Source organism: Martes martes (assembly GCF_963455335.1).
Source record: "Martes martes genome assembly, contig: scaffold_134, whole genome shotgun sequence".
In the NCBI taxonomy this organism is placed as follows: Eukaryota; Metazoa; Chordata; class Mammalia; order Carnivora; family Mustelidae; genus Martes; species Martes martes.
Window position 1 is genome coordinate 132089 of NW_027666509.1, and position 25982 is coordinate 158070.

Below are 25982 nucleotides of genomic sequence, written 5' to 3' on the forward strand. Positions count from 1 at the left end.
GCCAAGCGGTGACAAAAGGTTCTGCATTTCCAACAGATCATCCATTCAATGATTTGACGATACTAGTTTGGCCAACATGCTCAGAGAGAACAGACTATCCACAATTGAGTCTCATTCTCCCGCAGACCAATCCATGCGCTGGAAACTATTTTCTGCATAAGCAAAATCAAGTGAGAGAGGAAACAAATGGGTCCCAAACTAAAGTAGCAAGCCAGGTTGGAAAATCTTGTCCAAAATGATCTGTGATGCTTGAAGGAAGTTTTATTTGTTTTTCATTATTATGGGTGCTTTTAGTGAAATGGTGACTTTTTTTTCCTGTGATTTCTGATCATCTTACCAAGTCTGAACAGCAGGGTCGAGGAGAGAGTCCTGAGTGCTGCTTTTGCTGGCCCAAGTCCTAGTGGGGCTCATCAGTGGCATCTGCTGAGGGTGGAAACGGGGCTAAAGGAGCTACCCCGACAGAGGGGATCTCCTCCACCGCCTGCTGTCAGCCTCCAGGCCTCTGCTGCAGGGTGGTGGGCAGGTAGGCAGGGCAGGGAGGCAGTGCATGGGGCGAGCTGCCTCCAGCCTGGTGGGGCACATTTGACAGTCTCTGCTGCCTCAAGAGGCAGGCAAGGGAGCTGGTGGTCTACGCTGAAAAGGGGCCGGCCATGCCAGTTTCAGCTGGGACAGGAACCAACCCGGAAGCCCAGAAAGGAGGCAGTAGCTCTGGCCAGCTGCCTGTGTGCAGAGAGAACGGCACGCTAGCTTCCCCGAGAACGCAGACAGGAAACTGGGGTAAGTGTCTGGAGAGGCCGTGGAGCAGTGTCTGCTGGGCTTGCACTCTTCCTGCCTCCACTTCACTTTTTGCTGATGACCCGACAGCTAACTGCACTGGTTCAAACGGCCAGGCCCCCTGTGCCATGTTCTGCTGCGCCATGAGGTCATCAGAGGGAGGAAGTCTGGGCTCAGAGTCCGTTGGTGTCGATGGCTGTCACAGAGGCGGGCGTTGAGGAGCGGGAGGTGGTGGCCGAGGTCTTGTCCAGAGCCGGGCTGGGCACGCTGCAGTCGGCGGACCGGGCTGACGAGCCCCTCCCTCCAGGAAGCAGTGGCCGGCCCTGGCTGTGGGGACTCTGGCCGTGCAGGTTCTGGCCACAGAGGCGGTGGTGCCGCTCCCAGTCCTTGTGCTGGCAGAAGGAGCCGCAGTAGCGTGCGATGTTGCAGCCGCTGCAGGTCTCACTGGCTTTGCGGCCACAGTTCCAGCAGTTCTGCAAGACACAGGCAAGTGTTAGTTGCTTGGATCTTGTGTGGGGACAGCGTGGCATTTGGAACTATATATACCTGGGCTTGTCCTACTTCAGCTGCTCTTTGCTGATGGGAGGCGCACACACACGCCTCTCTGAATTTCCTTCGTCGGTAAAGAGAGGCAAACTGCCTGCCATGGGTTGACAGGACGGCAAGACAAAGGGTGCCAGGAAAGGGCGGTAGTAGGTCTCCCCTCCTGCTGAAGGCACCTACTCGTCGTTTTGACTCATATTTAACCCTCAGTGACCAAACCAAACTCTGTCCCAGGGTCCCTGACACAACACATGCACACGTTGTGTTTAGGTCATGTTTTCTCTCTTGCTGATTTCAACAGAGGAATGGTCTTGACTGCTTCCACCAACAACACCTGATCCTTTAAAGAGGTCACCTGTCGGGACCAGGGGTGCGGGCAATTGTGCAACTTCTGTACCCATTCTCCTTTCAGTCATGTCTCATCACAGGTAGACTGGGAGTCAGAAGACCACTCCTGGCTTGTTTAAGGGAGCCCCCCAGCACCTCAGAACTCAGTGCCCTGGAAATTCTGCTGCTACTCTTTGCACTCGCCAAGGAAAGGGTATGTACTGCTGGGCTTTAGCAGAAACTGGAGGGGGGGGGCAGCGGGTGGAGCAAGGAGTAGCAGTCCTGTGAAAGCAGCAGCAGGCTGGTTGTGAACACACAGCCCTGTGCTTCCCCCAGTCAGCTAGGGAGGGGAGAGCAGCAGCATGAAGGAGGCTGCCACTCAGTGCAGCTCCCAGCACCTGCCCCCTGGAAGTCTCCTTCCGTAGGCTCCCGAGGACTCCACGACAGCCTGCACCTGAGGCCCCCAGGAGCCACTCAGAAGAGAAAAAGCCTCTGGCACTGGCCAGATGAAACTACCAGGAAGAGGCAGGGTTTCCTGAGGTGTGAGGAAGGACCGGAGCACCAGCTGGCCTCCTGCCCCCACCACAGCGTCTCCAGAATGGCAGAAGCCCATCGGAAGCCTGCCTCAACCACTCCATAATCCCCTCAGGGAAGAAAGACACTGTCCCCAATGAAATCTGGACCCTTGCTCAAGTATAAAACAAGTGACAGGTGCTTGGGGCCATCTAGCCCACCTTTTGCAGATGGGATACTGAGAGTCAGCAGGCAGGGATGTGGCTAACGCTGTAAAATAACTGCAAGGCTATGCAAAGCCGGGCAGCTGAACCCCCTTACTCTACTCCACTCAAAGTACACATTTAGCTTAGAAGAGCTTACAAAGGATCGCAGACTCCCTTCTAACACAACAGAGTTCTCAGGAAATACAGTCTAGGGACTGCCCAAACTTGCCCAGCACCAACACCAGGGGACCAGAATAGAGAGCAGACACTTTTCCCAGGATGCATTTATGGATCCTCAAGCGAACTACGCTCCAGAGAATGTCATACCTTTCAGTCTGACAGGCTGAATCCAAATGATGCTTTGGCAGAACATTATCACTTGTGGGGAAGAAATCAGGTGGTTATTGCCTACATGCGGCCACGGTGGAAACACAGGCCAATGTGTCAGCCCTTTGGTCAGCCCCAGCTGAATGGGAGAGCCTCTGCTACCTCTCTGTCCAAGCCTGCAAGAGCATCTCAAACCAGGACAGAGTAGTAAACCACTAGTGCTCTCACCTTGGCTGCCATTATATATTTATAATAATTATTTTTCCTGTTGTCTTTTTTTCCCCTGACAGCCATGAGGCTTTTTGCCAAGATATAAGGCAAAAGGTGTGTTATTGTTGTGGTCATGCTTCAGATCAGCACTTTGCAAGGCTGGAACAACACACATGGCCGAAGAGTCCTCTGTAGCTAGCACGAGAAGGTTATAAACCTCCTAAGTTTACTGGCTAGGGAAGTCACAATGGGGATTCTAGAATTTCCTCTGTTAAGCACAGATCATCAGTCCCTGCCATTATTACAGGTTCCCCTGCTATCTGGAAGTGGAGCCTTCCTATGAAGCCTTTCATAAGCTGAAATGGTGTGAAGTGGAGAAACAATTAGCATTAATTTATATGGAAAAATTTTGAGTGTTCCCAGACCCAAAAAATAACTTCTCTTAGGCTTTTCCTTAAGGCACATTTTGCTAATGGATGCATAAAACAAATGGAGATAGAGCACAGATGCTCACAGACCCAGTTCAAAGCTCTCACAGCCGGCTGCTGAGAGTGGAGTTCCTGGGGAAGGAGCGTGGCGGGGCCAGTCTTGCCGATCAGGGCATGTGCTGGGCTCGCTGCATAATGAATGCTGAACGCTATTTTTGCTTTTTGCCTTTTCTCATTAAAGTGAAAAGCCTCTTCAGATTTCTTTCAGCAAGTGAGAATAGGTACTAACACAGGCCTCTTGTAAAAGCAAAGGCATAATGTGAACTTTCAAAAAGTGAGGGGTAGGGGCGCCTGGGTGGCTCAGTCGGTTAAGCAGTTGCCTTCTGGCTCGGGTCATGATGCCAGGATCCTGGGACTGAGTCCCGCATCAGGCTCCCTACTCGAGGGAAGCCTGTTTCTCCCTCTCCCTCTCCCTGCCGTTCTGCCTATCTGTGCTCTCTATCTCTCTGTCAAATAAATTAATAAAATCTTTAAAAAAAAATGAGGGATACCTGTACTCTGAGGCTTGGGGATTAACTGTATCAAAATGACCTGGGACTTGTCAAAACCCCTGGGACCCTTCCCAGGCCCCCTTGACCTTATTGCAAAGCTGGCCCACAGGAGAAATGACTCTCCATCTTATGTTAACCGCTAGCCCATTAGGTTGGCAAGGAAATCCAGGCTCAGAGCATCACGTGCCCCGTGACAGAGATGAGGGGACCCCTCACTCCATCCCTCTGCCTGAGGCACTACAGGGGAGACTTGTGGAGTCTGGCCTCAGAGGAGGCCGCTGTTTGGCACAAGCAGGAGCTGCCCCAGCTTATATACATATGGTTTTACACCATAACAAAATCCTTTGTCTACACAGTACAATGCCATTTAAAAACACTTCCACAACCACAATCTCGATCTCATTATATTTTGTAAAAACTATGAGACCAGCAGGACAGGGGCTGCTACACACTTGCTATACAGAGAAGGAAATGGGAGTCCTTAGGGAACGCTGCCAGTGTGGGGGTAAGCGGGACTAGAACTCAGGGTTCCTAACCTCTCGTTCTGGGTCCCTCCGTTATACCCCACCACTTCTCAGAAGAAACCCCAGAAATGCCTACTAGACTTCATGCAGAATTTTCTGGATGAAAATAAAGCGAATTCGGGTGCCTGGGTGGCTCAGTGGGTTAAAGCCTCTGCCTTTAGCTCAGGTCATGATCCCAGGGTCCTGGGATCGAGCCCCACATCAGGCTCTCTGCTCCACAGGGAGCCTGCTTCCCCCTCTCTCTCTGCCTGCCTCTCTGCCTACTTGTGATTTCTGTCTGTCAAATAAATAAATAAAATCTTAAAAAAAAAAAAAAAAGAAAAGAAAAGAAAAGAAAGCCAATTCATCCCTTCTGGTCCAATGCAAACTAACCCATAGCTTCTGTCACTCCCCCACTGTGGAAAGTTTGCTGGGATGGGTGCCGGTGTGTGCCTCACCTGCAGGTCACTTTGTGCACTGTTTAAAATGACAGGACCTTCACAGCACAATGCTATAAATGGAGAGCTGGGATTTAAATCCATTTAAACAGTCTAGATCCAGAACTCATGCTCTTAGCCAAAACGTTCCCCTCCTTTTTTGGAGGCAGATGCAGTTGAAGATAAACAGATAGAAAAACAAGTAAATATGAATGGATACTGATGTAGACGCGGAGGGCTACAGAGAATTAAATACGCACAACAGAAACAGAGAGGACACTGCTCAAAAACAATTCTAAAGGAAAAGTAGGAGGGGAGGACAAGAAGAGGGTCAATGGAACTATTTTCCCACAATTCAGAGTCCTTGTTGGGGTGCTACAATGAGGAACTTTCCCACATCCTCCGTGAGGGCCACGTGATACTTAGGCATGTTCCTCTTCACCTGCCAGGCCTGGCACTACTATACCACAGGGTGTCATTTATACAGAGTGAGACAGCAACATTTCTGCTGTTTCAACAGAACCAACAAAAAACCCCCAGTTCTTTATGTCTTAACTGGTACATGGATCTGCCTACTTTCAGAAATAGGCTTATTTCAGGACATAAAGTTTATCTCAAAGCCGAAAAATGACTGAAAGGAAAATTACAGAAAAACTTTATTATATTCCAAAGGACTATTAACGATGTTTTTGTCATCTGCTTTTTTCTTTTCAGTTTTACTTTCGTCCTCACTGGTACAAGTGTCCTGTGTAGAAACAAACTGTGTGCTGGGCCCTGGGTCTTGGAGAGGTGGGCATGTCTGCCTGATCTGTCAGTTCAATCCCTAAAAGACCTATAAACAGACGAAATGCTATAGGGCCCTGCATCTCCTTACCCCTACCCTGGCTTCGGCACTGAGGGATTACATCAGTGAAATTCCTTAAGCCACAATTTCCTCTTTGTAAAGTTCGAACCCAACAATACCTACCTCATAGGATCACTGTGAAGATCAAAGAGGCAACACGCACTTAACTCTGTGTCTCCTGCTCATGGAGAGCCCACTAGTCAAAGGTGGTCATCATAATTATGTAAATCCACAAACTCTGTCTTCAGGGTGAGTTTTCAAAATTGAAACTGACATAATGAGCTGCTTTATATAAGGATATAACAACTAAGAAACAAAATTCTTCTGGTACTTGATAGATAAAATGATGATTATCTCGTTCAAGAGCTGCCCTTTTTGTCTTACTGCCTAGCAATTAAGGACAGTGGGCTCGGTGACTGCAGCTGCCTCAGCCCCAGCCATCACCGCACCACCCCCCTGCCCGATTCCCCGGCCCCCAGGGGTAATAGAACTCTGACCTCTGTTGACTCTTCCTGCTCATTTATGACGAGGAAGGCATCTTCTGCAGCCTGTCGTTTGACGTCCGCTATGGTTTGCTCCATTCGAGCTCTCTCTGTTGCAATCACTTCAAAGGCTTTTTGCTCTGCCTCAGCAACGGCTTTCTGTACTTCTGACATGGCCTGAATTTTCACCTTATTCACAGCTTCTTCTAGAAGAAAGTGACAGTAAAATCAACTGGCCGAGAAATCTTTTCCCTCCCACTCCCTACCACTTGCAAGAAGGCACAGAGCTGAAACAAAAGGACTTTTCCAAAAATACAGAAGGTTTTACATATGACATACACATTCACTTTTGTTCTTATACTCACTTGTCTGTTTATGCACTCATTTGTCGGGTGTGTAGATGATGGGAAGCACTATGCTAAGGGCTGGGGATACCGAGGGGACTAGGATGTAGTCCTTTTCACCTAACTGTTTGTGATCAAATTACACAGGTGGCTTGGGATCCATAATATATGTCAGTACAAGAGATAGAATTCCAAGGAGAAAAGTGGTCAGCTCTTCAAGTGGCAGGGAGGATCAAGAAAATGCGTCTTGGTTGAGATGGTAGGTAGAAATGGTATCGGCGAAGTCCTGCATCCCATACTAGGGACTTTGGCTCTTCTTCTAAAGAAAACATGAACTCCTGAAGGGTTCTATGTATGGAGGAAAGCCTGAAGGCAGAGACGGCCTGCAAGATGCTGGGGCTAGAAATCCCGCTGACAGAAGAGACTCTGAATTCAGGTAGGTGCAAGTGGCACAGAGGAAAGGATGAGGCAGGATGAGGCTGGAAGCACCTAAGGGTCTGGAGGTGAAGGTGAAGAGATAGTGCTATGAAGCGAAACAGGTACTAAGCAAAATGCCAAAAGCAAAAACGAGGCAAGTGAGAAGATTGAACAGCAGAGCAATGTGGGGTACAGATTTGGGCATGCCAGGAACCTGGGCTTCCAAAGCCCTGCCCACAATTGATATTACCCCACTTGGTTCCTGATCACTTCCTCCCACCACCACCATTCTGCTTGGTTTCCACAGAATGGACACTCCAAATGGCATACACTATGCGCTGAGTCTCATCTCCAAGATGTAATGTGAGTGACCACCTTTTTGGGCCCACAAGACTAGAAAACCCAAAAGCCTAAGCCTCCTTTATGGCTTGGTTGTTTCAGATGGCCTAGGCTCAAAGAAGATCTAAATAAAGTATTCTAGGATGCCATCCTACGTCTTTTCATCTTATCACTCCAGCCTTTAAGAAAAGCTGTTTTCACTCCAAAGGACAAGGATGAAGCTGAGCTGACGTGACAGTGAACTCCATGCTTCTTTTACTCTTGGTACCTAGACAGGTTCACTGTGACCCATCATTGCTACCCTTCATAAGCCTCTTATTATTTTCCAGAGAGGTGTCTTGAGTCAACATAATAACACCCTGACGTGTATTTTATCCTCTCAAATTAAGGGTCAATCAGTAAGAGTCACAGTTTGAGTAACTACCTTGCTAAAGTCACTGAAGGTCACAGACAACACCATAGCAGAGGAAGGACTCAAATCCAGCCAGTTCAACACCAAAGTTTGGCTCTTAACCACAGTTAACCAATGGTACCTCCCAAGCAGGAAATCACTAGTTATCAAGGAGATCTTACGCATGGTAGTATTTCTCTCTACCTTAACAACTGCTTTCTTCATTTCCCGTAATCCTATTCCACTTCTTGGTAATAAAGCTTTCTCCATTCCCAACTATAAAGATTTTTCCAAGCTGCTACATAGTTTCTCAAATTATTATTATTTTAAAAGTTATTTGAAAGAGACAATGTGAAGAGGGGGAGGGGCAGAGGGCGAGAATCTTCAACCAGGCTCCCCACTGAGTGTGGAGCTTGTATCAGGCCTTGATCCCACAACCCATGAGATCATGACCTGAGATGAAACCAAAAGTCAGACACTTAACCAAGTGAGCCATCCAGGTACCTCCAAATTATTATTTTTTCCATTGAGGCATTTTTATTTGCACGTATATATTACAACCCTAGAAAAAGAATCCCAGGATTTTCCCTCCTGTGTGTTTTCGTCTTTCTTCTTCATGGTCCATGATGCCAACTGATGTTGTCAGTACAATGACACCAAACTGGCGGGACAGGAGGTTATTCTGCCATTTTTCTAGATCTTTCAGTTGTACATCAAATCTGGGGCTGATCACTCCACACTTGTCCAACCTGCCTGTGAGGTTCACAACAATTTTCCCCACTCTGTGATCATCAATGATTTCAAATTCGCCAATGTAACCGTGCCGCATCATCACAATAAGAAACCAGATGATGACTTTGGAGCATGGCCTAGTAAGAACCTGGCGTCTGCCTCTCTTTTCAGCATTGGCTCTTGAAAGCATCTGCCAGGACATTCATGAGCACCACTATGGCAGGAAGGAAAGATGGTGGAAAGAGCCCTCCAAATTATTTTTAATGGCAAAATAATGCTTTGTGGTGTCACCCTATAAACTCACACAGAATATACTAAAAATTGGCATTTTTATACATATTTTTATTTTTTTAAACAATTTCTGTGGCTAAGTCTAGATTATATGCTTTTGAGAGGAAGAATTCAAAGGCACGAAACAGGAAAGATTGTAAGAATTTGCATCTACTGGGGTGCCTGGCTCAGTCAATAGGGAGTCAACTCTTGACCTTAGGGCTGTGAATTCAAGCCCCACGCTAAAAATAAATCCTGGAGCGCCTAGGTGGCTCAGGTCATGGTCCCAGGGTCCTGGGACTGAGCCCCACAACAGGCTTCCAGCTCAGTGGGGAGCCTGCTTCTCCCTCTACCCTCTGGCACATGTTCTCTCTTGTACTCTAATGAATGAATAAAATCTTTAATAAAAAGTAAAATAAAATCTTAAAAAGCTCTGCACATACTCTAGGTTGGTCACACCTAATACTTTCATATATAAACCACTAATGAATTATTCAGAGTCATTAGCAAGGTTCCCTAAAAACAGGTCAACAAATATACATCAATAAAGACTCTGGGGGCTAATCGATCAGGGCTGCTTTATCTTACATTTTCCTACACTGCCAGTCGAATACATTCTGCAGTATGCTTATCTGTATTTCTCACAATTTGTTCATACCTTTTGTCCGTTTGTTTATAACAATCTTCATGCTCCCTAAAGAGTCTTTATGAAGGACAAGCATTAACTTTTGCAGAAATGAATTTTATTTTAAGAAAAAAACTATACTGGACTACAAAAAAAAGATCCTGGAAAAGGGAGTCTAGAAGGAAAAGATATGTGTCTGGACAAGGATAGAATTAAGAACGTGAGGTTAGTTTCACCCACTATCTTACCACAAGAGGCAGACACACCCTCCTTTTAGTCTTCTAGAAAATGAGGCCCACGCAGAACAGTCTTGACAAAGCTGGGAACAATGAGGGTGAAAGGAAGAGTGGAGGGCTGTTCCAAGGCCAGAATGAACCAAATGTGAACAGAATGTGTGTAGATTCGAGTGAAGATAACAGGCAGAAATGAACCGAGCTACATGCTCAGAAATAAGGCATATAAATAGGGAAGGAAAAGTTGGTTATTTAATGCCTAAGGATGACCCAGCAGAAGGGTATGCAAGGGACTTAGGTGGACTGTAAGAAGTCATTCCTAATTCTTGACCTGCAAAGTGACATGAGATACAGTCTAGGTGTATGCAAAAGGTGGAAGGGGAGAGGCAGGAGCCTAGAGTTCTGAGGATAAAGTTATGAGCCAACCACCTTTCCCCGAAACATGCACTCCATTCTCATACAAATTACTGAGTATGCGCGACCTAGAAGCAGACAGATACGTACCAGTTTTTTTCCAAAACTCCACAGGTACGTATCCTGTTCCTGGCCTACTGTTGAATTCCCGCTGCGAATCTACAGAAGGAATAAATAGCACAGGGTTAGAAGCGGTCTATAACCAACATGTTTTATTTTTATGGAAAATTTTAATGAAAAATCTGTTAGGAGTTAAAATCTCTCTCTCGCCTCTTAGGAAGATTCAAAGATGTATCTTCATTTAGTGCAACGAACATTCTGATAAGGAATAAAATCAAGATTATAAAAAGTACAGTTAATGTTTAGTTCTAAAACACACACATACACACACGCCTCAAACAGTAACAGTATTTCAATTCAAAAAAGTCAGATTAAAAGTGATCTTCACTTTCTTCTTTTATCTGTATGTCCTTATTGTTTCCCTATAACCATGTATGTATTTTTAAGATACTCCCTAAAATGTAAATATAGCTATAGACAAGTACTTATGTGAACAGATGTGTGTGGGTATCCCTATCCAATTTAATCATCCCATCATGAACAGGTCTCCATCAACTGTTCTGTAGACATGTCAGAGAACGTAGCTTTTGTTTCTTAGCAACTCCGGATTTTTTTGGGCCGGGGCAACTCTGAGCTTTTACATGTGATTTAAGGAGGCTTCTTTTAAAACTTCCTAAAATGCTTATAAACAAATAAAAAGCGAAGTAGTAAAGAAACTACTCTGATCTGGACCAGTGCATTTCAAATATACCCCAAAGAGGCACCCCCGAGGGTTGCTGGGAAGGGCACAAGGGTGAAGGGTTTTACACACGCATGTGTGCGCATGCACACACACACGCACACACACACACACAATGTTTATTGTGATTTTAAGATATAAGACTTTGTAAGAAGTGGGTCCACTGAGTTTTTTTTTTAATGAGAATCCCAGTAGACTTCCTCATTTCCTTATGCTTTACACTGAGGCTGATCTGAAAAGCAGATTTTATGCTCTCGATACCCTCCATCCATGGTGCAAAAAAGAGGAATCAGAACAGTCAGTATGGGAGGAGAGGGCAGCCTGGCATGAAATGTTTGCCAGAGGAGCTTTATAATATAGTTACTCCTGAGAATGCCTGGCAACTGGATTTAAACTGGTCTGGGAAAGGGAAGGAATCTCTCGTATTCCAGGAGCTATCAGCACAAAGAACCTACTTCTGTATTCCCTGGGGAGCTAGGAGGGGAAAATGAGGCTTTTTAAAATCATGTAAAATACAAATAAAATTACCATTTTATTATTTTTTAATTTTTTAAAAGATTTTATTTATTTATTTGACAGAGAGAGATCACAAGTAGGCAGAGGCAGGTAGAGAGAGAGAGGAGGAAGCAGGCTCCCCGCTGAGCAGAGAGCCCGATGCGGGGCTCGATCCCGGGATCCTGAGATCATGACCTGAGCCCAAGGCAGAGGCTTTTAATCCACTGAGCCACCCAGGCGCCCCTAAAATTTCCATTTTAAAGTGTGTAACGCATTGACATTTAGTATATTCACAATGTTGTACAACCATCCTCACCATCTAGTTCTTGGAACATTTTCATCAACCCAAGAAAGAACCCCATAGGTTTAAAATACTGATAATACTAATACTTTCTGTGACGCTGGGCTCTCTAGGAAGCGCTACTACTGTCAATAAAAAGCAAAGAGAAGGGCTCTCTTCAACGAGAGTGAGGTTCCTGATTCATGGAGCCATTTGCCTAACACCTAGAGACTCAAGGATGAGACTCATGAAATAAATATAGGGAAAAATCTAGAATCAGAAGAATCAAAGTGACAGAAGCTAAAGAAGGTAGTGGATCAATTTCAGTGGAATCTTAAGTAAGGAAAACCAGTGAGAAAAAAGGTTTGAGTGTGTAGACAAGCTACCATTGGTATTAAATGATAGAAGAAACACTTGTTTACTTGTGGGGATGTAGGGGAAGTCTTGTCTGACCAACCAAGGAAAAACCACTTCATTTCAGTTATCATATGCCTTGGTCATATCTTTTGCATCTGTCCAGTCTCCAGTATTTTGTTTCTCTGACAGATGTAAAAGGTAAGAGGCATTTGACCCTAAAGGAATTTCTTTGCTTACTCAGAACACAGCTGGAAACTAGAGACATTTTCATTTCCAGAAGCCAGAGTAACTGTTTTTATACATTTAATCCAGAAAGGAACAGAAATAGGGATTTTCAGCTGGTTCAGTAAGAAAAATAGAGTCTCAGAGGCTACTGTAATCAAAGGCAAGACAGATAATGCAAATAATTGGTTAGAAATGGGCTATGAATGGTACTGTGGTTATATAGGAGAATGCTCTGGTTCTTAGGAGAAACAGAACAAAACAATTACAGATGAGTGTCATAATGGTTTGGGGGAAAGTGTACCTACCTAGCTACCCATCTATAATGGGGTAAAGCAAATAGGGCAAAATGTGAAAAACAAGGTGAATCTAGGTACAGGACAAAGGTGTGCTCTTTTAACATTTTTATGTGCCTGATAAACTTCAAAATAAAAAATTGGGAAAAATGTCCTTTAAGTATGTGTACAGAAAATTCTGTAAGAATAGACTAATTTGCTAATAAGTGAGCCTAGAGGAGCAGGAGAGAAAAAGTGTGGTGGCAGCAGGATTTTCACTATTTCTAGGTTTCCATACTGCTCGCCCTTTCTACAATGTAATCCATTTAAAAGAATCTTATTTTAGAGAACAAATTAAAATACGCAAGAAAAGAAAGTGGGTCTAACATTACCAGATATTAAAACACATACTAAAGCTGTAATAATTAAAAGTTTGATATTGCACTGGGAAGTGGCAGAACCTAATGGCTTAAAGAGTGTGTGCTGGTTCTGGAACGCGATACTTAACAATCCTGATTTACTAATAATGAGATCTCTTTTGGCCAACTTTTTAATTTTTTTTTTTAAAGATTTTATTTAATTATTTGACAGACAGAGATCACAAGTAGGCAGAGAGAGAGAGAGAGAAGCAGGCTTCTTGCTGAGCAGACAGCCCGATGTGGGGCTTGATCCCAGGACCCTGAGATCATGACCCGAGCCGAAGGCAGAGGCTTTAACCCACTGAGCCACCCAGGCGCCCCCAACTTTTTAATTTATTTAAGCCTCAGTTTTGCTGTCTATCAAAGAATATAATAGTAGTTCTTATAACTCAACAGCTTAACACTGGCTAGAACACAGCCCAGATGAACTATTATTACTAAACTTGTTAACTAATATAGTCAGAAAGATCAATGAAGAAAACTGAAGTATTTAACAAAATGGAGTATCAAATAACTATATCATTTCAGTATCTAAAGGATGGGTATTCATTATTTGATGGCAGGAAACTTTAAAGAATTTGGGAAATTTTGAGTTAGATAGCTAATACCCAAACACACAGTCTTGAATATAATACAGATGTAATTTGTTGTACACTGGATGGGGATCAAGGTCAAGGAACAAACTGTAAGAGGAAGTGATGGATTTAATTCCATAAATATTAGCTATCTCATCCATCAAAACAAATAAAGATGGGATGGGGGAAAAAACAAAAACAAAACCAAGATCAAATGAACAAAAATGACTATATTCACAACCTATTAATTTTATAGCTAAGAATATAACCTAAGGGAAAGACGCAAGACGTTTGAAAAATTGTTACATATAAAGATTTTAAATACTGCTTTACTCACTAAAGAACAAAAATCAGACAAGCAAAAAAAAGATAATGTTCAACAGCAAAAATGGAATAAAGAAATTATTCTTACAAGGTAGAATGTTGTATAGTTACTGAAATTATATTTGTAAAATCTTTAATGATGTGAGAACAGTCTTAATATGAACTTACATTTTCTGAGAAATAATACAAAGCTATAATAGGATTCTCAGATATATTTCAAAATTCTTCAGGGTGGGAAGAGGAGCTAATAAATTTCTTTCTAAGTTTCTGTATTTTCTACAATGAGCCATGTAATTTCAACTAAAAAATGATGATTACCCCATGAGACTGTTTTGGGATACATAAAGCAATGGTCTCAACTCTGGAAGCCCAGGTCCCATCTCAGTTCGATTAAATCAGAATCCTGATTTTTCCACTGTGGGCATTATTGACTGACCAGCCATTTCACTTTCTTGTAATCACCACCCCCACGTCACCCCAGATACATTCACAATTTCTTCCCCTTCCATTCCCTCAGAAAGAGATACTCAAACTCTGTTACACTAGTAGTCAACATTCACAGTACTGAATGTAAATGCTTACCACAGCTGAGTCATGTGGTTCAGATTCTGTGAATCTTTGTATCTTCCTGAACCCATTTTTATTTTTTATTAAAAAAATTTTTTTTTAGATTTTATGTATTTTTATGAGAGAGAGAGAGAGAGAGAGAGAGAGAGAATGAGAATGCACGCATGAGAGGGGAGAAGCAGACTCCCCATGGAGCTGGAAGCCTAATGTGGGACTCAATCCTGGGACTCACGGATCATGACCTGAGCTGAAGGCAGTCGCTCAAACAACTGAGCCACCCAGGCGACCAGCCATTTTTTTTAAGACCTTGTTTAGTCATGTGCTAAATTTCTCATGTAATTATTTCTCATTCAACTTCAACTTCTCTTTCTATTGTATAAATATTTTATAAATTTCATTTTCTTGAAGTCTCCAGCAAGCTTTCAGGCTATTCCAACCTTAAACGCTTTCTAGGTTTGCTAAACCCTGATGCTTAGGACCCTCCCTCACCAGGTGAGGGATTTCCTTCTGTTCTCTCTCTCTCTCTCTCTTTTTTTTTAATGGTTTTTTATTTATTTGGAAGAGAGAGCAAGAGATCACAGAGGGAGAGGGAGAGGCAGACTCACTGCTGAGCAGGTAGCCAGACTTGGGATTCCATCCCAGGACCTCAGCTGGAGGCAGCTGCTTAACCAACTGAGCCAGGCAGGTACCCCTCCTTCCGATCTTAAGATGGGTCCTGTTTAATAAATTCCATGTCTTTCACTCTGATTTACTTCCCTCTTTTAGGGTATATCCTACTCAACTGTGGTAGATACCATGATAAAGGGTATATAGGAGGCACATTTTTAAAAAACATTTATTTTAGAGAGAGAGCAAGTGCACACTAGTGGGTAGAGGGGCAGAGGGAGAGAACCATCAAGCAGACTCTCCACTGAGCACAAAGTCCGACATGGGATTCAATCTCAGGGCCCATGAGATCATGACCTGAGATTAAACCAAGAGCCGACGCCTAACCAACTGAGTCATCATTTTGATGACTGAGTACATTTTTTGAAACTGAGTATATTTTTTGAAAAACTGCAGTTTGTTAATCAAACATTTAATGGTTTTGGTCTAGTATAGAATTTTTTAAAAGATCTATTCAATTATTTTAGAGACAGAAAGAGAGTGTATCCTTGAAACTGGGAAGGAGTGGCAGAGGGAGAAGGAGAATCTCAAGATTCCACGCCCAGTGTAGAGCCCCACAGTGGGGCTTGATACCATGACTGAGACCCAGCCCAGCCGAACCGAGTCCGATGTTCAACTGTGACACCCAGGAGCCCCAGGTTTAGCACAGAATTTTTTTTTTTAAATCTTTTTTTTTTTTTTAAGATTTTATTTATTTATTTGTCAGAGAGAGAGAGGGAGAGAGAGTGAGCGAGCACAGGCAGAGGCAGAGGGAGAAGCAGGCTCCCTGCCAAGCAAGGATCCTGATGTGGGACTCGATCCCAGGATGCTGGGACCATGACCTGAGCCGAAGGCAGCTGCTCAACCAACTGAGCCACCCAGGCGTCCCTCTAGCACAGAATTCTAAGTTAAAATGACTTTCCTTCAGAGTTGTCTTTCATGATACTGATACCTGTTTCTTCCACAGTGTTGTTTTAATTTGTAGACTGGTTCAAGTTGGAATACTGCCTTTCAGTTCTGGATAAATTTTATTTTTCTTACTTTTTCAGTAACTACACTATCTTCACTGTCTGTTCATGGTTTCTGAAACTCATCTGATTTGGATTAGATGGCTAACAAGTTCATAAAAATACTAATGCATGGTTTGCTGAAAAAACTATAAAGTGAACATCCATAAACCTTCTGGTCAAGACAGACACTTCCAGCAACCCCAAATCCCCAAGAGATGAGTAATAGTTAAGCCACAGTGCTGTTCAAAGGATGCTAGTCAGACCTACAATCCTGTCCTCAGAAGAGCTGGTAAAGGCAATGAGCGCTCACTCTGTACTCTCCATCATCCACAGCCTCCAACCCAAACCCCCAGAGAAAACCATTCTCTTGACCTCTATGATGATCACTTTCTTCCGTTTCCTTATGTTTTTCCTACTTATTTATGCATCCTTAAATAAAATTCCAAAATATATCCCTTGTAGTCTGAACCAAACTTAACCCTGAAAATACTGTAAATCACCAATGTTCAGATAGAGGGAACCTTTATTTCATTATTTTAAATGGGGAAAGTAATAATGCTATCCAGTCTCTAGTCCATTTCTCTGAAAATCACCAAAATACTTAAATACTAAACACTTAAATAAATAATCCACAAGCAGTTTCTGCATAACCCAAACATTTAAAACATGAATTACCAAAAAACAAAACAAAACAAAACAAAACAAAACACCCTAAAAACACCCACAAACCACGAATTACCTAATTATTTAAAAGTCCCTGGTACGTCTGTGCGGTATGCCCAAGAACACTGCCAGGTGTAGAACAGTGCTGTTCCAAATGCTACTCTGCAAACCGCAAAGGTCCCATAAAGAGACAGTGAACTTAGGCCAGACTGCACAACCACCGTGTCTCTAAGCATACTGCTTAAGGTAGAGGGCTCTTGCCAAAGTAAGTAAACAGCACCCAGTACATGCTGTGGCAGGCCCCTTGTAGGATCATGGTCCAGTAACTGTTTTTGGAATGGTTCTAGTCCACATTTTGAATTGCATGATTATTTAGGACATGAACGATGCCTTCTGCCTATACTGCAATGAACACGATAGAAGAGAAATAAACAGTAACATAAAAATACAAAATATGGGGCGCCTGGGTGACTCAGTGGGTTGGGCCTCTGCCTTTAGCTCATGTCATGATCTCAGGGTCCTGGGATCGAGCCCCGCATTGGGCTCTCTGCTCAGCGGGGAGCCTGCGTCCCTTCCTCTCTCTCTGCCTGTCTCTCTGCCTACTTGTGATCTCTGTCTGTCAAATAAATAAATAAAATCTTTAAAAAAAATACAAAATATGTGTACTATGCATAAATGAAGATACTGAAACAGATGAACAGAGGGTAACACAGAGCCCCCAAGAAGACTAGCTCAGGACCACAGCTCACCCTGTACTCTATTCCGCTCACCTAAACACATGCAGACTGCCTGGGACAAGGTTAGGATTTGGATGGTAAATTACAGATGCTTCTGCAAGTTGTGATGGGGACTAGTTGTGAAGGTTCAGATGGAGAGGGTCTCTCTCTCTTTTTAAAGATTTTATTTATTTAGGGGCGCTTGGGTGGCTCAGTGGGTTAAGCCTCTACCTTCGGCCCAGGTCATGATCTCAGGGTCCTGGGATCGAGCCCCGCATCGGGCTCTCTGCTCAGCGGGGAGCCTGCTTCCTCCTCTCTCTCTGCCTGCCTCCCGGCCTACTTGTCATCTCTCTCTCTCAAATAAATAAATAAAATTAAAAAAAAAAAGATTTTATTTATTTATTTGACAGAGAGAGAGAGCGCAAGTAGGCAGAGAGGCAGGCAGGCGGCGGGAGGGTGGGGGGGGGGGAGCAGGCTCCCCGCTGAGCAGAGAGCCCGATGCAGGGCTCAATCCCAAGACCCTGAGATCATGACCTGAGCCGAAGGCAGAGGCTTAACCCACTGAGTCACCCAGGCGCCCCCCTCTCTCTCTCTTGAGGATGAACTTGGAGGTTGTTCACACATTTGTGTGTGTGTTATCAATTAATGGATGGATGGATTGTAATCGATATACCCAACGTGGGACTCGAACACATGACCACAAGGTTAAGAATCACATGCTCTTCTGACTGAGCCAGCTAGGTACACCGAGCTCTGAAGTTTAAATGAAAGTAACCATACTGCAACTCCAAGTATCCTGATGTCTCGCTATATGATATCACAAACAAGGTTGCTAAGTTATGGTTGCCTCAAGAAGTGTCTCTGTGGGAGGGGTGGGGAATGTGGTCCTTGGGTTATCAAAGTCTTTGTCTTTTAAAGTCCTTTTTAGACTAACAGCTGTTGTCTGTGGAACATGCTAGATCTGCCATAATAAGAGATTCATTCTTCCTGGTGAAAAGAGGGAGCTTATAGTGGGTGGGTAGAAAAAAAGTCTAATCACAGATGGCACCTCATATAGCCGTCTTTGGATAGGGCAACCTTTTCAGTTACTAGATGAATGTGATAGAGCACTTTTGAGGAAAAAGCTGTGGCATCCTGCATGTACCCTGGATTGAGAGAATAGTTGTTTGTGTCTCTGCTGCTTCAGGCTGAGAAGAGGCAAGATGGGACAAACTAGCTTGGTATAGCAAAACTTTTGATAAAGGCCTCCAGGGGCACCGGAGTGGCTCGGACAGTTAAGTAACTGCCTTTGGCTCAGTTTGTGATCCCAGCGTCCTGGGATCGAGGCCTAGGCCAGGCTCCCTGCTCAGTGGGGAGCCTGCTTCTCCCTCTCCCTCTGCCCTTCCCCCCACCCTACTTGGGCTCTCTCTCTCAAATAAATAAAATCTTAAAAACAAAACAAACTAAAGGCCTCCAGACAGAGGTCAATAAATGGTATTTTCCAAGATGGGGAGTGGGAGGGAAAGGAAAGTGAGGAGAACATTTTTAGATTTTCAGGGCTACCACTGAGAATAAATGTGATGTACATGAGAGTACCTAGGTCATTCAGCCAGAGTGACTTTAACAAACTTTCTTTGATCATCATTTAGCACATAGAGAGAGAGAGAGAGAGAGTTAAAAACAACAAAATCACAAATATTCTCATCATCCACGAGTTAGACAGTATTTCTTGAACATGGCAGGTACTGAATCCTTGACGTATTTTATTATTTACTCTTCATCATCACCTGGGTCTTTCTAACTCTACAATGTAGCACCATCTTCCTTTAAAGTAAAATACAGGGGCGCCTGGGTGGCTCAGTGGGTTAAAGCCTCTGCCTTCGGCTCAGGTCATGATCCCAGGGTCCAGGGATCAAGCCCCGCATTGGGCTCTCTGCTGGGCGGGGAGCCTGCTTCTCCCTCTCTCTCTGCCTGCCTCTCTGCCTACTTGTGATCTCTGTCTGTGAAATAAATAAATAAAATCTTTTAAAAAAATAAAAAATAAAAATAAAGTAAAATACAAAAAGCCTTCCCTACAGTCTTTTTTTTTTTTTTTTTTTTAAATAAAGATTTTATTTATTTGTCAGAGAGAGCGAGTGAACACAAGCAGGGGAAGCAGCAGGCAAAGCAGGGAAGGGAGAAGCAGGCTCCCCCGGCTGAGCAAGGAGCCCAATGTGGGACTTGATCCCAGGAGCCTGGGATCATGACCTGGGCCAAAGACAGGCCCTTAACCACTGAGCTACCTGGGCATCCCACCTTCCCTACCATCTTAAGTGAGACTCTCCCCCTTACCATTGCTGAGAGAATCTGCGCTCCCAGGACTGTGCTGCCTGGAGACCAACTCGCTCCCTGTCTTCCTCATCTCTGTGTTTTCGTTACATCGTCTTTTCCAGTAGTTGAGTTCTTCGCGATCAGATTCCTGACAGCGCCGCAGAACTGCCATGGAGCGCCTTGTCTTCTCTACCATTTCCATAATGCAATTCAGAGCCTAAGCCAGAGAGGAAATCAAGTAGAAGTAAGATTAGGACTTTCAAATAACCAATACTGAAAATTAAGGACTGGTAATCTATAAAGAATGAAGGCTTTGGTATCTTAAGATTTAGCAATATCAAGCCTACATATGAAAGCCATGCTTAACAGCTTCTTTTTACTTATTTATTTAATCGGGGGGCAGGGGGGAAGAATCCTAAGCAGGCTTCATACCCAGCACAGCCCCAGCACGGGGCTCAGTATCACAACCCTGAGATCATGATCAGAGCCAAATCAAAATCAAGAGAGGGACACTTAACTGAGTCACCCCGGCACTCCTTAACAGCTTTTTAAACAGCTTGCGTTCCCTTTCTGTCTCTCTCTCTTTCTCTGTCAAATAAATAAAAATCATTCATATACATATATATATGTGTGTGTATGTGTGTGTGTGTATATATATATATATATATATATATATATATATATGCAAAAATTTTTTTTGAAATTTCAAAGTAACACTTTTTGGATTCTTCCAGGATGAAGGAGCCAGAGTCTCTCACCATAATATAGTCCTTTCAACACTACGGTGAAACTTCCCTCTCGTTTGTTTTTGGAGAAGCACCATTTATTTGCATACACACTAGATCCTGTGATAAGCACCTTACATATTATAACCATCCTGCTCTGAATTTATTATTATTTTTTTAAGATTATATTTATTTGACAGAGAGGGACAGTGAGAGAGGGAACACAAGCAGGGGACACAGGAGAGGGAGAAGCAGGCTCCCTGCTAAGCAGAGAGCCCGATATGGGGCTCGATTCCAGGACTCTGGGATCATGACCCAAGCTAAAGCAGATGCGTAACAGCTAAGCCATCCAGATGTCCCTGTTGTGAATTTAAGTATTAAGTAATACAGTATTCTTTTTTAAGATATAAAAATTAAGGCTAGAAACTGTAAAAACAACTTGCCCATCACACAAAGGTAGGAAGTGGCAACGTTAGGACCTGAACTCACAAATCTGTTTTTAATCATTATCCTTTAGGATTTCACTTGGTCATATCCTGAAGTGATTACCCCACTACAAAGGTTTAGGAGTTACTCTTAGCTCTCTAGCTAGGGGAGTACCAGATAAATCAAGTTTATTTTATTTTATTATTATTATTTTTAAAATAAGCTCTACACCCAACATGGGACTTGAAGGGCTTGAACTCACAACCCTGAAATCGAGTTGCATGCTCTCTGACTGAGCAAGGCAGGCAACCTGATAAATCAACTTTTTACTGCAGAGACACTGTGGCTCTGGTTAAGTTCACTTCAGGCTTATATACTCCATTATTATTGGTAATATTAAGAATTAAATGTAATAGGAAATTATACACCGTTAAGAGTCGTACATGATCAAGATGTTTCCATTCATCAGCCCATTCTCTTTCTGTCAAACGGTGGTCTACCAACTCATCTTGATAGCCTCCATTTAGACCTATTAGAAATTAGAGATTAAATTTGATGATAGAGGGAAGAATTCAATAAACAAAATTCTACCAAGTAAATACACACAAATCCATACCAACTATGAGCACACTACAAGGGCAATGATTCACAATGGTGTGTGGGACCCACAAAATGACATAAAACCACCATTAACAACAAAAAATCACATTCAGAATATATAAAAAATCTGACAATCAATTATGAAATACAAACAGCCCAAAAGAAAAACAGGCAAAAGAAACAAACACATAAACCACAGACAGAAAAGGCCAGATGGCCCATAAACACATGAAGACATTCAAAGTTAAAAGCAGTCACGGTGCAAATAAAATCATCACTAAGATAGCATTCCATATCCATACACTGAAAAAAATTAAATTGTCAGGTAATACTAAATGTTGGCAAGGATGCAGCATAATGCAAATAAATACTTAACTGCCACAACTAGAATGGGTACAGTAGAAACACTTGGAAACAACTTTGTATTACCAAAAAATATGTATATTTTTAACTCAGCTCTATGCTCAGCACAGTGCTTGAATTCACAACCCTGAGGATTAAGAGCTACATGTTCTACGGACTAAGCCAGCCAGACACCTCCCACAAAATATTTTCTGTATGGTTTTAATTTATAATGAAATTTGCAAGAATGCAATGACTGTGTGGATCAAGGGTATACTCAATTAAGAGCTGTCCACTATTTTGAAAAATCCTGTCACATATGACATCACTGCTCAAAGTCTTGAAATCATGAATGTAACACAGCTGTTATCAGTCTCAATTTGCAGGTGTTGTACTGATAGTGATCCGGTATCTCTGTAAGCACCTGCTTATTTTATTATAGCTTCTTGTGAAGTCATGCCTAAGCACTAACATATTTTAATAGTTTCTTATATATTATCTCACGGGTCTAAGACAGGCTACAGTATCTCTAACTTTCATTTCAGGAGAGCAAAGGGAAGGGGCTGCAATGTATTTGTTTAAAAAGGGGAGGGAGTAAATGGCTTGGTAAGAATTGAGAACTAGGGCATATGAGTTGAAGAGGACTAGGGAAAATGAAGGAATCTGTAACCAGCCCAGAAGACAAATGGTTAAACCTAAAACAAACCACGAAGAAGAGGACTGAAGATCTTTCACATAGAGTATTTCAAGATTGAAAAAAAAAAAAAAAAAGTTCTTCTAGAATTGTTAGAAATTAAAGGAAACTCTGACCACAATGCAGTTACAGCTAGATTTCAGGACATTTCTTTCTCAAAAAGTAATGGATCAAACTAGTTAAAAAGTATGTGTGAATACAGAAGAAATCAACAGTAAGCCCTGTTTTTAACATAAAAAGAGGGACATAGGAGAAAAGGGATTGGACCACATAGAACAGCTGCAAAGGGAGGCTCCAAAGCATATCAGCAATGTTGCCAAGCTTTGGGCATCAGATAGCTGGGTCAGAATCTTGTCTCTAGCACTCACTCTAGCTATGAGATTTTGGCCACAGTTCCTTTACCTCCCATCTCTAAAAAAGGGGTAACAACTGCATGGGACTGTGAGGATTGCACGAGACAAGGTCTATATGATAGGCATATATTGCAATCTAAGCAGTACCTATAAATGCTGGCAGTTGAGATTGTTGTCATGGCCCTCGCCATTCAGCTACCACAGCATGAAGCCAGAGTCCTACTATGATAGGATACAGAGGATACATGCCTCTGAAAGGTGCTAGCAAGCTGAGCTGAGCCTAAGTCAGAATGGGGACAAGCAAATGTGCTGCAATTTTCTTTACTCCATGGGGTAGCCCACAAATGAAATGTAGGGAAAGCTCTGGAAGTTAGCAGCCCTATGGTTCTCTGTTCTGACACCTGCTCAGCAGTTACTCCAAGGAAACCTTCTATAGTAAACTTATATGAGGACACGACAATAAGCTTTGTTTAAAACTGATCTTGGGTAATGTTTGTTTTTTGCTTCTTCCTAAATTTAATGGTTGTTGAGGATGCATATGCCAGGCATTCCAAATGTAACAATGACCCAGCACAAGTGGCAGTATCATCTCCATTTTAGAAACTAATAACCTGAGGCTCAGAGAACCTAAGCAACTTGAGTTAAGATCACACAGCCAACCAGGACGCAGACCCAAGATTTAAATTGAGATATGCCTCACCTCCTGACCTAACCATCCATGCACTCTCACTTTTAAGACCACATATTTCGTATCTTTAATTTTAAGAACACTTTACTCTGAAATAAATCTGGATTTACAGACAAATTGCAAAACCAGTGTAACAAATTCTCATATATCCTTTGCCCAGATTTCCAAAATGCTAATATTTTAGCTCATTTGTTTCAACATTCTCTAGTTTTCTGCACCCTGCAAACAAATGATACCTTTTTATTCTTAAATATTTCATTATGTATTTCCTAATACGTATTTAATCCCAGTTCTACTGTTAGGGATGGTCACAACAACTCTAATATTCTTTTTTATGTAAAATACTGTTTTATCTTTTCAGTGGAAAAAAAGCAATGATTGTATCATTTTGCTTTATAACTGAGTAGGAAAGAAACCCAAAGATTCAATCTGAATTTAAAGCATTACCATGATGCTCATGTCACTTACTAAGACTGTGGTGTCTCTCCCGAACTTCGCGGTGTTCTAGCATCTTGTTGGGCTCACGATACAGGTGTGAAGTTGCAATATCTTCTAAGGTGTAGTGCTGGAGAGGTGGAGGAGTAGGATGGAACTGGCCCCCAGGATTCATGAGGGGCACAGGGAGGGCAGGACTGTGCCGGGGAGCAGGGCTGATGGTGCACACTCTCTTGGCGGGAGGCTCGGGAGGAATTGTCTCTCTTTCAAAACTGTTCTCTTCCCTCCTGCAGAAAAACCAGAAGTACATATCTGAGCCCATCAACAACTGTTCATGCAAAAATGTCTTAAGCACCGATTTGTGTTATGTATAGTGCTATGCACTTTCACAAACAGGAAGATAATAAAGAAAGGTGTGACATAAGGCATGAGTGGAAATTTCTCCAGGGGCCAGGCAGATAAACTGTGATTTATTCCAGCATGAAAAGAGAGGTTAAATCTATCCACAATCAGGCAGAAACACCTCAACCTCATGAAGCAAAGGAGAGATTATAGCATTTTCTTATGTGGCAGGATACAGAGGATTATGAGCTCAACTATGTTCAGAAACATTTCGAGATCAAATCTGCTGCTCTGGACGTCCATTTTTAGAAAGAAACAATTCTTCACATGGGAGGAAAACGGTTCACATAATATACTTGTGAATCAGTACAGTTTCCAGTCATTTTGCTTCAATTTTCACACCGCATTAAATTTTCCACTGTGTTAAAATATTACTTCCTTGAATAACACTTTCAGACACTCATACTGGAATTTAGAGAATAAATTAATACAATTTCAGTCATCAAAATAAAGGGGATTCATTAGCAAGCATCAATTATTAATTGTTATGCTTTATTATTAGATTTCATACATCAGAAAAAATGCCTTGGTCTTTTTTTTTCTTTTTTCTTAAAGATTTTATTTATTCATTTGACAGAGAGAGCGAGCGAGAGAGCATGAGCAGCAGGAGCAGCAGGCAGAGGGAGAGGAAGAAGCAGGCTCCCTGCTGGGCAAGAAGCCTGAGGCAGGGATGGATCCCAGGACCCTGGGATCATGATCTGAGCCGAAGGCAGCTGCTCAACTGACTGAGCCCCCTCAGGGGACCCAGACTGTATTTCTTATGGTTCTGGAGCAGTGGACATAGAATGCCCTAGAGTGGAGTCTCTCGGCCTGGGTGTACGTAGTCATCTGAAGAGTTTTTGAAAAATACTTGTGTCTGGGAGCTACACCTACAGATTTGAGAAACATTCTACTATCAGACGTTGGGACAAAGCAAAACTAACCCTAGAAATTCTGCATCCATACCTATATATAATTGCAGTAATCAAATTCTCTTTCTTTTGCAAGCAAAGGAGAAGCTCAGCATAATTCTAGACAAGCAAGGACAACAAAGCACTTCTCTGCTCACCTTTCTGGACTGGGCCTCTTTCCGTTTCCATGCACTTCCATGAGCAGCTCAGAAGAATCAGCAGGCGATGCAATACTTGTGTTGAGCAGAAGGTGTTCATGCTGAGCCAGGTACTGGGATGGGGTCTGCTTGGCGGCTCGGGCGCAGTGCAGCAGTTCTCGCTGCAGCAGGGGCAGGTTGGCCTTGAAAAGAAGAGGCAGGGGCTGGAAGGCAGTTTTCCAGGTGTTGGGCCCTACACCACAGGGCTCAGCACCTGAAAAGGCTTTAACAAATAAGATAAAACAAGACAAAACCCCTTCTTCTCTCCTTGTCAGCCTGACTTTTATATACCTCTCTATGAGTAAAGTGACATCTATAATACTGAACTTGAACTATTGGTTAACTTGTCTCTTTTCCCCCCCCAAGGTGTAAAGCCCCTAAAGAGGAAAACTGGGCTTTGTTTACCTTTGTGACCTAGTACAGAATCAAAGCTCAATGAAGGTTTGTTGAACAGAGTAAGTTAAAAATTTATACATTTTGGGGGCAACTGGCTGACTCAGTTGGTAGAGCATGCAACTCCTGATCTCAGGGTCAAGAGTTAAAGACTGATGTTGGATGTGGAACCAACTTAAAATTAAAAAAAAAAAAAGTTTAAATATGTATTTCTGAAGAGGTCAGTTAGAGAATTAGTACTATCTACACAGGGGTAGGAGGAATTCACTCTTTCCTCTCTCACTCAGTCTT

General features: G+C 42.9%; 1 protein-coding gene and 1 pseudogene across 3 annotated transcripts; both read right to left on the reverse strand.

Moving 5' to 3' along the window:
- On the reverse strand, nt 1–25982 carry LOC308337976 (protein CBFA2T2). Of its 2 annotated transcripts, none has more exons than XM_080831533.1 (7): nt 25260–25982; nt 23843–24096; nt 21141–21226; nt 19568–19763; nt 10001–10069; nt 6161–6348; nt 1–1247 (listed from the first exon to the last, which is right to left on the reverse strand). In XM_080831533.1, the coding sequence occupies exons 1-7, from the start codon at nt 25298–25300 to the stop codon at nt 948–950; spliced, it is 1134 nt and encodes a 377-aa protein (XP_080687659.1). In that variant the 5' UTR covers nt 25301–25982; the 3' UTR covers nt 1–947. The 2 variants fall into 2 exon arrangements, with proteins under 2 accessions (XP_080687659.1, XP_080687658.1); XM_080831532.1 differs by having other exon boundaries at nt 6161–6351.
- On the reverse strand, nt 8199–8607 carry LOC308337977 (small ribosomal subunit protein uS8-like; annotated as a pseudogene). The gene has a single exon. The product of its transcript is annotated as a small ribosomal subunit protein uS8-like (transcript).